Here is a 17,073-nt window from a genome sequence, read left to right on the forward strand (position 1 = left end):
ATATTTTAACAGAAAAAGCTACTGGGATAATGTCCTACCTAGGATACCTTCATGTTACAAAAGTATTAACTGAGACTGAGTAATTGTCCAAAAGATACCATTTGGTTCAAGGAGAAAATAATTATATTTTGTCTAATTCTATTACTTGTTACAAATGAAAGCAAGATACTTCAATTCTCATCTCTAATTTTTCTCCCTTATCATAAAAAGGAGAAAGTACTTTTAACCTCTTTCCTTACGCTTCTTCTTCCCCCAGTGCTTTCTTCTTCTATTTATTGTATAAACATGGAGACTAAATACAGAAGAGAGAAAGCAAGACACCACTAAAACAGAGTTCCAGAGGCAAAAGCTTTTCTTCTGTCTGCTAAAGTGTCCAGACCCTCACTTAGCTCCAAATGAGAGATTGTACACTACTGTTTCTGACAGAACTGTCAGAAATATTTTCATACTTTTTTGTCTTTTTTTTTTTTTTTTTTCCATTTTGTAGTTCTCAGCCAAAAAGGTCCTCCATACTGCTTCTATCTTCAAATGGTTGTTCTCTTTTCTACCACACTAACCATCCTCAGGATGATCAGTGCCTAAGGACTGACTACAGGAAGGAAGTGCTCCATGTCCTACTGAATAAAATCTTCTGGATCCAAGCAAATTCTCATAAAAATCAGTAGAAAAACTCAGCTGTGAAAGTGAAAGAGGGCTGGCAGAATACAGAGAGATTGCTATGTAACTGATGGTTAAAACTGCAAAGAATAACGTTGTGCTATATCTACTGAATCAAAGAACACATTTCGTACTCTAACGAAAATGCAAAATTTAGCTTCAAACCTAAAACAAACAAACAAACAAAACAAATAAAGCAAACACAGCAACCTTAAAAGCATCAAAAAGTAATAATAATGGGAATTTTAGCAAGGAAAACCAAAAGATTCCAAACAATACTTAGATGTCATTTGAGAAAATTGTTTATCATCAATAATCTTTCCTATTAAAAAAAAAAAAGTCTTTAAGCATTTCATGCTCTATTAAATGTGAATCCTTTTCTCCCCTTTTAGTTTACTACTTAGCAAAAATGTGAGGGTATGATATTGGCTCGTTAAAGATGTAAAAAAAATACTCACTATTATAAAATATTTACCCATGTAAAACCAGTGTAATAAAAGGTGTACACTGGCTGGTGAGCTGGTACCTTTTCAGAAAGAGTATTTACCAAAACTCTTGTTTTGGAAAACATACCAAACAGATTCTGTAACAAAATAGAACATAAAGCCAAAAAGGGTAGTGGTGAAGACTGTATGAAGTTCAACATTTCAGACTCTCTACAGGAGGGAGATCTATTTAGGTAGAAAGTGGTTTTGACTGGTCTGTAACTTGCAGCCCCTGTGTTCTTGCTTACAAACACATTTGAACAAGGTTTTTGGCATCCAGCTATGCAAATCCTAACATATCCCCTTAAGGTCTCATTAGCAGAACAGACAATGGTCACTGTGGCCATTCCTCAGCTATTTTGTGGATGTCTTACTCCGCAGCAACAATTACCAATTACATTTTGGCATAATTTAAACATATCTGCTATGTAGTACATGCTATTTGTCAATATTATTGCAGTGGTGTCCTTCAAATGAAGAGTGCCAATCAAAAGAAATCTAAGACCTTTAAAGAAAACCCACTAACTCGGAAAAGGGGAAATGTTGAAGCTCACTCTTATATGATATGATGCAGCACATTTTCCCAGGAGAGCAAAATCAGCTGTTTTGTGCCTACTTGTTCTATTACCTTTTTTTAAAGTAACTATAACTTGAAACTTAGCCATATGGATGGCTGCATCATCCTGCAGAAGAAATATCTGACTGTCTATAAACACTCTGGCTGTTTCCAACACTATCTTGCTTCAGTTAGCCTACTGTTGCTTGGCTAAGGCAGCCTCTACACATCTGTAGTTTAGAAGTTTATCTTATGGATAAATCAGATGACTTTCAATTACCGCACAAATAAAATACTTTAACTTGAGGTGGGAGAGAATAGAGAAGGTCGGAGAAAGAGCTGAGATGGCTAGAAAGCAGAGTAGAATAGTTTATTAAGATTAACAGTTGTAGACAATGTTGCTAATGGTGAGAAAGATTACACAAAACATAGGTGAATGTTCTAATGGACTCCTATTTTTCTAGATTCTTTATGATAGGGAGAGTATTGCAGAGCCCCGTAGCTGAATCTTGTGGCCTTCTCACCCAACAGGGCTTTTAAATGCTCAGAGCATCACCCTGGCTGGCTCAGGTGATGGCTGGCTGGGTGGATTGTGCCAGCCAAGATCACCTCAGACTAAAAAAGCACATGCTGCTATTGCTGACTGGCTGCATTCGTAAGAATCGATGGCAGATATATTCTTGATTTCAGAATACAGAGCAGGGAATCCACAGGCTGAAAATAAAAAATGATGCTCTTTCTTAGAGCACAGAGATTTGCTGAAAACAAACAAGCAACAAAAAAATGTCATCCTTAGGCTTTCTCATCGTTCACCTCTCGAATTTGCAGTTTAGCCCTGTCCCTAAGGGAGCAAATTCATAATAATAATAATAATAATAATAATAATAATAATAATAATAATAATAATAATAATAATAATAATAAAGAGCTGGTTAAAAAGCCGCCCTAAGAACAACAGGTCTCCCCACTGCTCTCTCTCTGTCCCTCCCCACTGCCCCTTCCTGTCCAGCCGCGGGGATCGCCTGCAAACGCGCCCCGCGCCTCTTGACCCGCACTCGCCTCCCCTTTGCCTTTCCTCATCCGTGCACAGCCGGATCCCGGATCTATTTTATTCCTGCTCCTTTTAAAGCTTCGTCCCCTCAGAGGCCCCCCGGAAGGGGTGCGCTCCCAGACTTTTCTCCTTGCAGGTGCGGCCGAAGAGGAGCGGGGAGTCCTTGCTGGCCGCGGCCTGTGGGGGCCGGGGAGGTCGCCCCCCGCCCGCAGCAGTGCTGTGGACAGGCGAGGGGCTCCCATCCTACATCCTATCCCCTCGCACTTCGGTGGCATAAATCCCTGACCCTCCCCGCCGCCCTCCCCCCCACAGCACTCCCCCCCCGCCGCCCCCTTCATCCCGTTGCCCAGCCAGGGGTGCATCCTGGCTGCCTCGTCCGGGAGGGGATGCTGCCCTTGCTGTCCCTCCATTCCTCCTCCTCCTCTCTCTCTATATCCCTTTGAAATCCTTCCAGTTCCTCTCACTACTCTTATTATGAACATGTTTTCCCTACTGTGCTCCCATGCTAGCCATTAGCCCTCTGCAACCTCAAAGGGATAGGTGTCTGGGGTGAGATGTAGCCGGGGAGGAAGATAAGCCTGAGGAAGGGAAGGAGGGGAGAGAAAGGGAGAGATTTTTCTGCCGTCTCTGGGCTGATTGGAAGAGGCAATCATTGTATCTGCGGCCGGAGGATTAACAGCTAAACTTTTATTGCTCCCTTTTGTGCTTGTGTCTGTGCGTGCGTGTGTGTGCAAATGGAGAAGTCTTTTCTCAGAGGGGAAAATCCTTTCAGGCTCCCTGTGGAGGGTGCAGTTCAAGGAGGAACTCAGGAGCGGTTTGTCTGATCCATAAAGTGACCAGGTGAGGGGAAACGATCCCTCTCCTGTCACTCTTCCTCTCCCAGTTTTGAAATCATTCTTTCCCCACCACCGCCACCCTCACGTCCTTCCCCTCCCCTCCCCTTCTCTGCACTGAGTAAATGGAAGAGTCTCCAGGGTTTTCTTCTGCTTCTCGCCCTGGACTGGAGAAGTGAGGGGACATCTCTCTATCCTCATCCATCTCTATCTCAGTCCATCCCTACCAGAAAGGATTTGAGACGCTGCAATGTGTTTTCATCCTCTTGACACTGCAACCACTTGATACTATGCAACGCATAGGGAGAGGGCTTTGCAAAATGGATTTGTTCGATTTTAAAGGATTTCTTCTCTAATAAGAATCGCATTGCACATAAATATGACTAAATCCCCTATTTGGTAAATCTTTCTTCCCCCCACCCCTCCTCTTTGGGTTCCCTCCCGCCCACCCCCACCCCTTCAGAGGAGCAAGCACAGGGAGCTGATGACGGACCCATTAATCCCTTCTTCAATGCATCAAAAGAAGCCGAAGGGCTGGAAGTCGCTGGGCTCGGAGTCCTGCAGGAAATGCTTCGATCTGCTTTTGGTTTTGTATGAAACTGGTGACTAGGGGCTCGGCTCGCCCCGCCGCCGCCCGCCGGCACCTGGATGCGCGGGTCGCCGCCGCCGCCGCCGCCTTGCCCGCCGCCGCGATGCAACGCTTCTGGTGGTGCTGCCGGTAGCTCGGGTGCGATGGGAGCGAGCCGGCGGTGATTAGTGGAGGGCGGCGAGGGAGAGAGAGCGAGAGGAAGGGCTGCTCTGCTCTGCTGTGTGTGTGGGCTTCAGGATTTTTTTCTTCTTCTTTTCCTACTTCCATCCTCTCCCCGTCACTGGAAGTCCTCCCGTATCTAAATGGAATTAGTGGAGACCGAAGCCCCTTGTGTAAGGCACAGACATGACCCATGGGCGCAGCTTCTTTCACAGTGAGTATGTCCCTCTTCCTGCCTGCCCCCTCCCCTCCTGAGCTCAGCCGCCGCTCACGGGCTCGTACCCTCCGCTGCCTCCCCAACTCGCCTAACGGGACGCCCAGACTCCGCGCCCTGGGGGCAATCTTCCCCTAACCCCCCCCCCCAAAAAAAAAAAAAAAACAAACAACCGCACCACCTCCTTCCCCATCACTCTGCGGTACAGCAGAGGGAGGTAGGTATCTGTCAGCCCCACGGTCACGCTCGTGTGGGCTGGTGGCTGTCACCCAGGCGCGACGCGTCTGGTCTTTTTTGGCATGGTGGGGGTAAATGGAGAGAGGCGACCCTAGTGCCGGTTGCGCTCCTGTGATGCCCTGGCCGGGACTCGAACCCTCATCCACGGGGCAGCACTGAGCGCCGCGCCGGGGAAAGCCAGGGCGGGCCGGGGTCCCAGGCTGGCGGCCCCCTCGGGATAAATCCTCTCGGAGCGGCACGGAGGCCGCCAAATGCGTTAATTATTCGTCGGAAACCTCGGGCTGCGTGGATAGGACCCTCTCCCCTGCCACAGTTTTGCAGAGGGTCCCCTCTGCTGAAGGGGCTTGTCTGGCCCCTTCATTTCAGCTCATCACCCTACGCCCATACCTGTAAAACAGCAGTGCTATGGGCAGGTATTGCTTTTCCCAAAACTCTTTGCTAGGCTAAACCGTGTCCATGCCAAATCATATCCTCTGAAAAGCTGCCTGGAAGAGTGATAAATCTCTTAATATACAACTTGTGATGAAAAAAAAATGCATGGATCCATGAAGATGCAAAGATGCGTAATCAGTGGAAATAGAAAGCGTGATTATAATTACACTCTTGATTAGGAGAGAAAAGTGGATGAGGAAGACAGAGAATGCAACAAAAATGTAGTGGAAACTTCTTTGAAATAATTCCCAAACCCGGATAATGCCAATATTGTTACAGTACTGTCAAAGCTTCCCAAGTGACAGCTTTGAATGAAAAAAAGACTGTGACTAATCTCTTTGGAGTCATCATCATCACCTTCTTCTTCTTCTTCTTTATTTTTTATTTTATACGTCTGTGAGAAACACTGTTCTTTTCCCATTGTTTGGGAAAGAAAAATTCAAGGGGTTATAGAATAAAATGGACTATCTTGACTGCTTGAGTGAAAAATATTTTGTTATCTTTTCCCATAAAGCTCATAATTTTAATTACTTTCTGGCATCATACATATTTTTGTAATGGTGGTGTTAATGCTACTAAATCAAGAAGATTTTTTTTTTTCTTATTTATTTATTTATTTATTTTAATATGGGAGAAGTATTTCACTCCAAATGCTGGATATGATATGTGCTGAAAATAAGCTTAGAGTCTCTTAGTCTCTTCTTATCTATTACATTTTACATTCTATTATCAATACCATTTTGACTCCTTATTAATAACAAATACTAGCTTGCTAATGTGTAAGTGTAGCTCCCTGCTTTGGAATAACATGGCTCTGCAACTTGGAAGCACTCTTTCTAGTGGTAACAGCTGGAATTGAAAAGACCTGTGTTTTTGCTCTCATATGTGTAATAATGTCCCGTTAACTTGGACTGAATCTCTTTAATTCTCTGAACTTCAATTTTTAACATGCAGAAAAACAGGGAAGTGTTAATAGATAAAAATACTTGAAAGGAAGCTGTTAGAATAATATATGAATTAATTACCCAAGAAGAAACATTTCTCATGTAGGGTTTGTTTAGCTGCTGTACCTTCCATTAGAGCTTTTATAAATTTGTGAGAAGAAAGAATGTTGGCAGCTGGCTACATATTCCAACAACAAACCACCTTAAATATTAAGAAATTAGATTTTGACTAGTGAGTATTATAGGCATAGATGCAGTATGTTCACTGCATGAAACCCAGCTAAGTAAATGAGCAACTTAGTGAATGCGTGAATCCTTCATTGCCTTCAGATTCTGACATAGCTGATGGACAGAGTCCCAGCTAGGATGTATTTCCAGAATCTATCCCTGAGGAGAGTAAAGGCATGAATGGTTGGGTAGCATCCAGATCTGAGCAGAAGATGTAATGTTCTCACTGAATGCCCATGACACAGAAGAGTTTTTAGCCACCAGCTCTGCCAATATCCGTCTCTGTTAGCTGGGGGATTCAAAAAGACACGGGGACTGTGAGCCTGACCAAGAAATAGTGAATATGCTGCCAAGCCTTCATTTTCCCAGCACTACGACCTTTACCTCTTTAATAAGTTAGCCATCATGTAGAGCTAAAGCCCTCTGTCATACAGGAAGAGGCATAGAAATAGAGATCTCCATGTTATCAGAATATGGGAAATACAAAGAGACTTGCTTCCTTCAAGGTAAAAATTGCACACAATTGCAGTAAAAAAAGCTGGAAAGTATGCAAGCACCATCTTCAAAAGGACCATTTGGGTACCTTCTTACTAGCTCTTGATGATTTTTGGCATTTGATTTGATTTTGGAGATAAGAAGAAGAAAATATGTCTTTCAATTACATTTATTAAAGATTACAGGTCCATCAATTCCTTGTCATAGTCAACAATACAAATGGCAGCAGATCAATTCAAAATACTCAGGATAAATAAGGAACTTCATCTCCACTCTAACTTTAGTGCAGTCTGAGTGCTATGTCTGGGCTTTATGCCAAACTATCTGGGGTCAAAATTCTGAGCATTCCAGGAACTCATGTACCTGTTCTTTCATGCTCTTGCTATCCCACTTTCTCCAATAGCCAAACTGGCTATTGGACACAGGAGATGGGAGAAAGATATGATTACCACCAGTGCATGTCTGCTTCATCAGGTAGCTATCCAGTCACTTTGGTCTTCCAAACCAGCCTCATTGCTATTGATCTGAACTTTTCCCTCTTAGCCTTAACACCCAGAAACTCAAGAATTATCTGCAGTTAAAATCCACATTTGCTCCCAAGCCCCAGCTGTCTTGGTATGGTTGGAAATAGGAGATTTTTGTTTGTAAAATAGACTGCAAATTCACTGCAGCATAAAGCAACATACCCTTGTCTAGTCAAACAAACTAGAGTAATGAGACTGTTAAGCACACACAATAATTTATTTCACCAAAGGTTTGCATATGCCTCAATGGAAAAAGACAACCCCTCACTTTTTTCATAGCTTATGAAAGTACTTATTTTCAAATATTATTATGCCATGGCAAGGGGCCTAAGTGAGACCAGTGACACTGAACCTGAGTAGGTCTCTGTCTATAAATACAGCCTTTTTTTTTATTATTACTGAACCAACTGATGATTATATAAATATAAATATTGGTAAAATGTTTTCTTCTAATATTATTTTTTTTTTAAAGAGGGAAACATCAATGCTTGAAAATTTTGTTTTAAGCCAAAAACTTCTCTTAATTTGGATACATTCACAGAGATAAATACATAGGCAGATCAAAAAAAAATGATAAAAAAAAAATCCAAGTAAATGAAACATTGGTTTTGTACAGTAATTTAATTTATATCCTTTTCAGATAGGTGTTTACAGTTGATTTGTTTGCTGGCCATATCACACTGTTATATCATCTAATGTATATTTCTCTTTCAGTTGTAGCAAGTCTAATCATCCTACATTTGTCTGGGGCAACCAAAAAAGGAACAGGTATGTAAATTTCAGACATTTTTTCAGACATCATATTAAAGCCCGAAGTGAGTTAGTGACCTGATCCATGGCTATATCTAATTAAAGGCTTAGCCTGACTCTTGCAAAGGCTGTAAAGTTCTCTCACCCCCCACCCCCTCCGCCCCCCCCATCCTTCCAGATTGACATGTTCAGATTGGGTACTGAGCTGTCTAATCTTAAAGTCTTTTTGATTGTTGAAGTAGAATTCAAAATCTGAAATTAGGTATCCTGGCTCCTTGTGCAGTTTTGAGTATAGAAAAAGGTTCTTGAAAACCCTGGATGTTAAGTGTGGTGACAGCCATGCAGGGAGAGATGATAAGCACAGTGTGTGTCTGAATTTGTGTCTGCATGCTCAGTCCCTGAAGGCTTGAATTCATTTTAGGAAATTAAGATCCACACCATCCTTAGTTTGGATACAGACCATGAAGAAAGAGAAATGCATGCAGAGTACAAGGCAAATCTCTTGTGGTTAAAATCATCCTTAGAAGTTTCAGGACAGGAAGAATTATCCTGTATCCATTTGCATTGATCATAAGAGCAAACAACTCATCTCTGAACACGAGAGGCTAAAGTTAGCTAGAACAGTTAGATAGAGGCACCTGATTTGGAGCAACACTTAGGAGGCCTTGCCCAGGAGGCCTGGGTAACGTCTAGAAATTTCTACCCTTCCTAGAATCTACTATCCAGAAGCGATTCTTCATCTCCTTCAACCTGAAAAGATTCAAAGCTTTATGTCCAGTCTCTCAGAGGGTGTGCTGAAAGGAATGCAAGAGTTTCAGGGCTAGGAAGAAAGCAAATGAGAAGGACTGATTCTCTTTTCTGATGACTCATCTAGGAAGAGGAAAGTTCTGGGTTGTGATTTGTGACCCCAGAGCTAATTATTAATTCTACAGCAAACAGCAAAATAAAAATAAGGAATATTTTTGAATCAGAATCCAGGATTTCCTCCATCCATCTCTGCCAGGTGAATCTAGAGTCAAGCCACAGTAAAATAAAAACAGTTCTTACATTCTATCAGTATGATGTGATTTATTTATTTTTTTCTTGATTTTGTGACTGACGTATTTTGGTATTAACAGCTTGTATCTTGCTGACAAGGCACATGTTTGAGTCTTTTGAGATATGTGAGTGGGAAACTCATGTTTCCCATTCTTGAGCACATGTTTTTCTTACAAGGTTGTTATTTAAAAAGCAATATAAGTATGACTTCCCCTAGACATCCAAGCCTCTTCTTTGTTTAAAAAAAAGCTATGTTTTCAATGAGAATTATAGGTTCATATCCTTAAAGCACTGACTCATTCCCCTCCAGATCAATGATCATACACAGTCGAAAAAGAAAAAAGCTGAGAAGAGACCACCAAGAGAAGAAACTCTTTTATTCTCTAAGAGAGTTCAAAGCTTCATAGGGACATAACAATAGTTGAGTTAACTGTATAATATTTAATGTGATCATTTCACAGAAAAGCAGACTACTGCCGAAGGACAGAAACCAGTGCAGTGCGGAACTTGGACAAAATATGCAGAAGGAGGCATCTTCACTTCTCCCAATTATCCCAACAAATATCCTCCTGACAGAGAGTGTGTCTACATTATTGAAGGTGACCAACAAAATAATCTTTGTATTCTATCTTCAACTGATTCAAAAATGTATTTTACTTTGCTATATGTAAACAGTAGGTAAAGCCTGTAAGATCATGATCAATCTTTTCAAGAAGCAAGGTTTAGAAAAGCCTTTCCTTGCCTTGCCTTGCCTTGCCTTGCCTTGCTGTGCCTTGCCCTGCCTTGCCGTGCCTTGCCCTGCCTTGCCCTGCCTTGCCTTTCCCTTTCCTTTAAATAAGTTGCATTACATACCAAGAAATACTTGCAAATACTAGATTTGTTTTCTGATACTACTAATAAATTATCTCATGTAAGTATGCAGGAGTTCCTTAGTGATAAACAGTATAATTATTTCAGTATTTTCAGAGAATGTATAGAATCTAAAATGCTGTAACATGGCAGAAGACAGAATATTTAGAAGTGAATGAAAGGAATGAGGAAAAACAAACAAACAAACAACAACAACAGCAAAAAAAGCTAAATCCATGTCTTTTGTATATAGTAGTCAAATTATTGACTACTAAGTCAATACAAATTATTGACTACAAAGTAAGCCTATCTCATCTTCAGAAAACTGAGGCATGGAGATATTTATAATCAAAGAGAAGAGTTATGGAAACAAAATATGACCACTTTTGTAAACCGTAATCCAGTATCTTAAACCATGAGTTGTTCCTCTCATTAGTAAGAAGGTGTTTGAATGTTCTTTATAGTAAAGACATGTCTTTATCATATTAATTATTTGCTTATGAAAATATAGGTAATAAGCTGAAAGGTGGCTTAATACACTATTGAAATAGACTGTTTTAAAATAAATTAGAAATGTCTAAGAACAATTAAAGGAAATATTTAATCAAACATCTATGATGAAGATGAAATTCCATGTTGACAAGTCTGGAGTAATGAGCAGTACAAGAAATAGCCTGAATTCAATAGACCTCTTATTATATACATATATAAACAAAATTATATATATATATATATATAATATATATATATATATATATATATATATATATATATATAAACAAAAACAACAACAAAAAAGAAAACAACACATAATTTCTTACAACACACTTGCTTTCTACTACTGTGTGTCCAACCATGTGCTAAAGTTTGGATTCTAACTGCATAGCTTAAAATCTGTGATAATATCAGCTGCATCAATATGTAATTTGGTGAAAACCATGTATACTGCACAACTTATTCAGCTCTACCTGTTTCTGTCTTCTAAAAATATCAGGAATAGATATGTCTGAAAAAAGTCACCAAAATAAATAGAAATGTCTTAGTAACCATACTTTAAAAAGTGACTGTTTTGGAAAAAGGCAAAAAGAGACACACCAAAGGGCAAACATATATACATATATATACACAATATATATATATAGCAGTTAGACTAACTTATTTGTTCAAATTCATTCTTTTTACAACATATAGATATGACTGAAAAATATAACGAAGTGAAAAACTTTTCCTATATGGAGTGGATAATCTTTGCTAATCCAGAACCTAAACATCTGTTAAACCTGAGCATAAACCAGAAACATCTCTATATACCTATGATTCCTGTAATTAATATTAATATTTCAAAAAACTTGGAATAGCTTCTCTCTGCTGTTGAATATCTAGTAGCATACTAGGGGGACTGTTAATGTGATCCAGCATAGCATCCCCACATTCCTATCTCCTCTTTGTATGTCTTAGATAACTCAGTGTGGTAGGTTCTGACAGCTGTGTGACCTGAATTTAAATACATATATGGATCAACAGGTTCTTTCCTGTCTGCTTGCTTTCTTTCCTTCATTTTATTTTTTGCTATCATACACAATCTACAGCAAATTCTGGTGGCTTCTCTCAAACACCATTCCTACTGACTATAAAGGACTTGAGTGAGGACTGCAGCATGTAGTCTGTTGTAATAAAATTGAATTTAATCTCAAGATACATTTTTTTCCCCTGTATTTTAGCTCATCTTAAATGTATGCAAACCTTTTATCATTTCAAAATTACTTTGGTAAAGTAAAAGAGCTGGCAAAAATTGCCATGATCATACACTGTGAGTTTCTAAAATGGAAAAGCATTTTTGATTGCAGTGGAGCCTATACTAGCAGTCAAAGAAGATCAGCATAAGAAGATCAAACAGCTAGAAATTTCTTTTTCTTTTTCTCCCCCTCCCCCCCCCCCCCCCTTTTTTTTTTTTTCTTCTATTTTGGTAGTAATGACAATTAGCTGTTGGAACAGCTAGGAATTTTGAAGTCCAGGTTGGATGCCTTTCTAAAATAAGTCCTTTAGGTCATCCAGAAGTCATGGACTCAGTACAAAAATTATTATGCTATAGAGGAACTTCTGGTGAGTCCCATCTGCCTTTCAAAATGCATTATTTATTTATTTATTTATTTATTTATTTATTTTGGTTCAGTCTTATTGGGCATATAGAGAATGTAGGAAATAGCTGAGTGTACACATTACGTTCCCTGTTGGCCCCAATTTTACCCTTGTTTTGCATATTCATGACTCTTACCTGGCAAAATTCACAGCTGCTCAGAACAACTGCAGCAGCAGCAGCAGCAGCCTTTGCCAGACTGCAGAAAATTTGGCACGTGTGCTTCAAAGAGATATATGCACAGGAGTTTCTGTAGGAACAGTTTTTGTTGGTGCTAAAAATATGTGGGGAGTGGGATAGACGTAGTTTACACAATATATTTTAAGAACTGGTTTGAAAATCTGGAATCTTATATGTTTTTATTATTTATTTATTTATTTTAATAGCTAAGAGCTTATTTATAGGTATAGACTTGAATTGATTTATGGAGATATAAAGTAAATCGTTCACTGTATATACTTTTGGATTTTTAAAGTTAGCTCTCTTGAAGGTCTTCCATATTTTTGACTTAAGATCATTAAACACCTTGTTTCTAGACATTTCACTGTATGAAAAATCTCATGTCAAAGTCCTCTGGTATTTCATGGTGATTTTTGTGTCCAAATAGTGTTCATTAAAATGAGGAAAGAATCTTCTTTTAAAAGGAGGTTATAAGTGATTTACTTGCCAATAATAGCCAAACAACCAGAAATATCAAGGACTATCAGTTCTGTACAGCCCAGATAGATGTGGGCAGGGGTTGAGTTCAGTGTCTCATTTCCATGCAGTTGCATAAATTGAAACAGATATTTTTGCTTAACTTCAGCTGTCAGTTATGCAGACCTAGAGGCTGATCAGAACTAAAACCTTAATTGCATGTTTGTTGCTGAAAATGTTCTTCTGCAAGTTGGAACCTAATGTCTTTTATTTTCATTGAATATAAAATCTCAAGATAGCACTTGTGTAAGATAATTAGATGAAGAAGATGACAAGACATGTAAGCATTAAGAAGTCTTTCCATGGTATTAAGCATCTTTGAAGAAAGAAAATTAGAAGCTAAATATGGAAAATTTTAATATTTGAAGTACAATCACTTTATGAGATAGCTTCAACATATTTAATTTGGACTTTATAACATCTTTTTTTCTGACATTGTAACCACCAAAAATTTTTTTGAAGATGTGAATATGATTTACCTGTTAATGAGGATGTCAGAAGTTACCACTTTATCCCTTCTTTTCTGATTAGATGTCCAGATACTGCTCCAGTGTGGAAGAGATATATATTCTCTTTTTACTGTTGTGGTGGCTGCTGGTTGTTTACTCTTTTATTATTTTATTTTATATTTTATTTTATTTTATTTTATTTTATTTTATTTTATTTTATTTTATTTTATTTTATTTTATTTTATTTTATTTTATTTTATTTTATTTTATTTTATTATTTTATTTTATTTTATTTTATTTTATTTTATTTTATTTTATTTTATTTTATTTTATTTTATTTTATTTTATTTTTTGTAGTTATACATTATTCTTAGTCATCATTCTGTACTTTTTATTGCTTTATTTCCGTAAGTTTTAAAATTGTACACACTTTGTTGTGGAAGGCAAAACGGTGGCATGAGATGGGTTCATACAATGCCTGCTTGCTTCAACTCACTTATAGCAAAGAAACCCTTTGTAAAAGTTAGAGTATAACTCTAAAAAGACACCTTTTTGGCTAAATGGCAGCTAAAGTTGGAATCTTAATCATGTTTTCTTCCCTTACTGTCATTTTCAGGAGGATCTGAATCACTTAGGTAGATTATTGCAACCAAAACATTTAATTTTTTATTCTAAGATGAAGCATGGAAGTGTATTTGAAAGCACATAGTGGAAAGGTAGCATGGATGCTTGCACAGTACTCCATCCTATCTTTGCCCAATACTCTGTAATGACCACAGTCACTGAAGATACAGAAACACAAAATATTACATTCCCCAGATGAGTTACGAGAAAGAACCTAGAACCATTTGGGCTAGTGTGCAGAGCAGGCTGGGACATGGGCTGTACCTGTGCTAATAATAAAACTTAAGTCAGGCCTAAGACTGATTGGCACAATCCAACATCCTTTCACCTTCCTAGTGAATACTACATATCCAAACTAGTTGTGAATAGTCCTTGACCAATGAGTACCACTACATCATGCCTAAGACAGTTTTTGGCAGTTCTGACTGGCATGGGACAAAATCACAGAATCACAGAATTTCTAGGTTGGAAGAGACCTCAAGATCATCGAGTCCAACCTCTGACCTAACACTAACAGTCCCCACTAAACCATATCCCTAAGCTCTACATCTAAATGTCTTTTGAAGACTTCCAGGGATGGTGACTCCACCACCTCCCTGGGCAGCCCGTTCCAGTGCCTAACAACCCTTTCAGTAAAGAAATTCTTCCTAACATCTAACCTAAAACTCCCCTGGCGCAACTTAAGCCCATTCCCCCTCGTCCTGTCACCAGGCACATGGGAGAACAGGCCAACCCCCACCTCACTACAGCCTCCTTTAATGTACTTATACAGAGCAATAAGGTCACCCCTGAGCCTCCTCTTCTCTAGGCTGAACAAGCCCAGCTCCTTCAGCCGCTCCTCATAGGACTTGCTCTCCAGGCCCCTCACCAGCTTCGTCGCCCTTCTTTGGACCCGCTCAAGCACCTCGATGTCCTTCTTGTAGCGAGGGGCCCAAAACTGAACACAGTACTCGAGGTGCGGCCTCACCAGAGCCGAGTACAGGGGGACAATCACCTCCCTAGCCCTGCTGGTCACAGTGTTTCTGATACAAGCCAGGATGCCGTTGGCCTTCTTGGCCACCTGAGCACACTGCTGGCTCATATTCAGCCGACTGTCCACCATCACTCCCAGGTCCTTCTCTGCCTGGCAGCTCTCCAACCATTCCTCTCCCAGCCTGTAGTTCTGCTTGGGGTTATTGCGTCCCAGGTGCAGGACCCGGCACTTGGCCTTGTTGAACTTCATACAGTTGACCTCAGCCCATCGGTGCAGCCTATCCAGATCCTCCTGCAGAGCCTTCCTACCCTCGAGCAGATTGACACATGCACCTAGCTTGGTGTCATCTGCAAACTTACTGAGGGTGCACTCAATGCCGTCATCGGCATACCGTCAATCATGCCAGGAGGTGTTTTTAATGGTTGAAGGAATAAGGACAGTCAGTGGCTCAGCCCCCAGCCTTTTTATTTAGCAGTGGAGAAGCAGTGCTGATGAACTATCAATACTCCATTGTTCCAGTGTTGCAGCCTGAATCCATGGGAGACCTGGCGAAAAGTAAAAACTTCCTCAAATTTTCCTTGAACGGATGTGATTTTCTGTGATCCTTTAACAAGAACTGAGCTTGACTAGAATAAGCCTTATCTTGACTTTGTTGAAAAATAAATAAAAATAGAAGAGAGTATGCTATGGCAACAAGTAAAACTAGTTTGCAATGTGAGATTCAGAGTTCTGTATGGATACTACAAAAATTGTGTAGTCTTTACCAGGCCATACTTCTACTGAGTCAGTTGATTTTATGCTTAAGTTTGTACAACTGAGTTTCATTTACCTTTTTACAAGTCCTTTTACAAGAACTTCTTTTATATTATAGTGAGATTATAATGGACTTTAAGTGTCCTTTTCAACAACAACAACAAAATCTATATGATATGTATAACTCAGAGGGGGCCTTACGCCCATTCTTACCATATGTTGAGTTTTGGGTTCAAGCAAGGCTTGCTAAGTATTTTAACTTGCTTGCTTTAGCTAGGCTTGCCCTGGTAAGCCTTAGTATAAAATGGAATAGTGAGACCTAACGCTGATAGTTTAATGAGGACAAATGTGTTATGTTAATGGCATATACACAAGAACAATGGGAAAGGTCATTTTCGAAGCAGGTATCTTCTTGTTGCCATGGAAAGCAGAGGAGTTATATGCTGTGTTAAGATGCTGTTTGACACTAACAACACTAGTGGAATTAATATTCATATCTAGTTTGCAACATTAACAAATTTAAATAAATCTTTATGTAGGATAGTAACATTGTATTTTGTATAGTGAGTATATAAATCTTACAAGTCTTAATAAGAATTCTCAAGTTTACCCAAAGTGTTACTCTGTTGGAGTTTCTGATACTTAATTCTACAGTCCCTAGATGAATGATGAATAGCTCTCAACAAATCTCTTTACATGAATAGGGGCATAAAAAATGTGATCACAGACTGAAAGGTGATGATTGCTTTCTTCTCCCCTAGTATTTTTTAGTTAAGTTTAAAATAATATTTATTGTAAATATATGACACCAAGAGTGTCATATGACATCTGAAAAAAATAATTAATTCTATCTTCCAGTTATTCAGACTATTACTATAATCTAAAAGATGTATTTCTGTATTTAAACCTCACCCAAGGTAGCATAAATTGTCTTTACAAACTTTATTGTCTGATTTTATTTTTCTTTCACTTTCAAAATAGTTTTATTTCCAGAGAATTCTGACTTTCATATAATTCCATATAAAGTTTTAAGTTTTTATTTTTCTATTAAACTTGTATGGACACAAAGATCACAGGATGAAAGTATTACAGAGAAATATATATAACTCAATTACCTACAATGTCATGTAAATAACAGTGGGCCAATATTAAGTACTTTCCTAATTGTGAACTTGTTCAATTTTATAACAGTAGGTAAGGAGTTTGATTGTTTGTTTTTTTCTATGTTAAATATTTCAATAAATAGAAATCACACAAACATTAAAATTAGAAGTAAAACTATTAAAAATATTTTTTCTTTTCAAGCAACCTGTGTAATTAATTTCAGAGTTAACTCTTCAGAATCTTATAAAATGAGCCTGTCAATTTATATAAGATAGTTGCAAGAGGTATGTATCAGA

The 17,073-nt window shown here is 39.0% G+C and overlaps 1 protein-coding gene across 14 annotated transcripts in view; it reads left to right on the forward strand.

The window, feature by feature from the left end:
• Positions 1-3,697: 3,697 nt before the first annotated feature.
• The window catches only part of NETO1 (neuropilin and tolloid like 1), an 82,848-nt gene continuing 69,472 nt past the window's right edge, over positions 3,698-17,073 (forward strand). For 8 of the 14 annotated variants that reach the window (XR_011092873.1, XR_011092874.1, XR_011092876.1 and 5 more), the window contains exons 1-3: positions 3,698-4,544; positions 8,119-8,172; positions 9,654-9,791. Coding sequence is in view for 9 of the 14 variants with exons in the window: in XM_068671370.1 (XP_068527471.1) it covers positions 4,517-4,544; positions 8,119-8,172; positions 9,654-9,791 (220 nt within the window). In the remaining 5 variants the exon portion in view is untranslated. The remainder of the gene's footprint in view (positions 4,545-8,118; positions 8,173-9,653; positions 9,792-17,073) is intronic. The other 6 variants (XM_068671365.1, XM_068671366.1, XM_068671367.1 and 3 more) reach the window with 2 other exon arrangements.

This window comes from Anas acuta, chromosome 2, assembly GCF_963932015.1.
Source record: "Anas acuta chromosome 2, bAnaAcu1.1, whole genome shotgun sequence".
Lineage (NCBI taxonomy): Eukaryota > Metazoa > Chordata > Aves > Anseriformes > Anatidae > Anas > Anas acuta.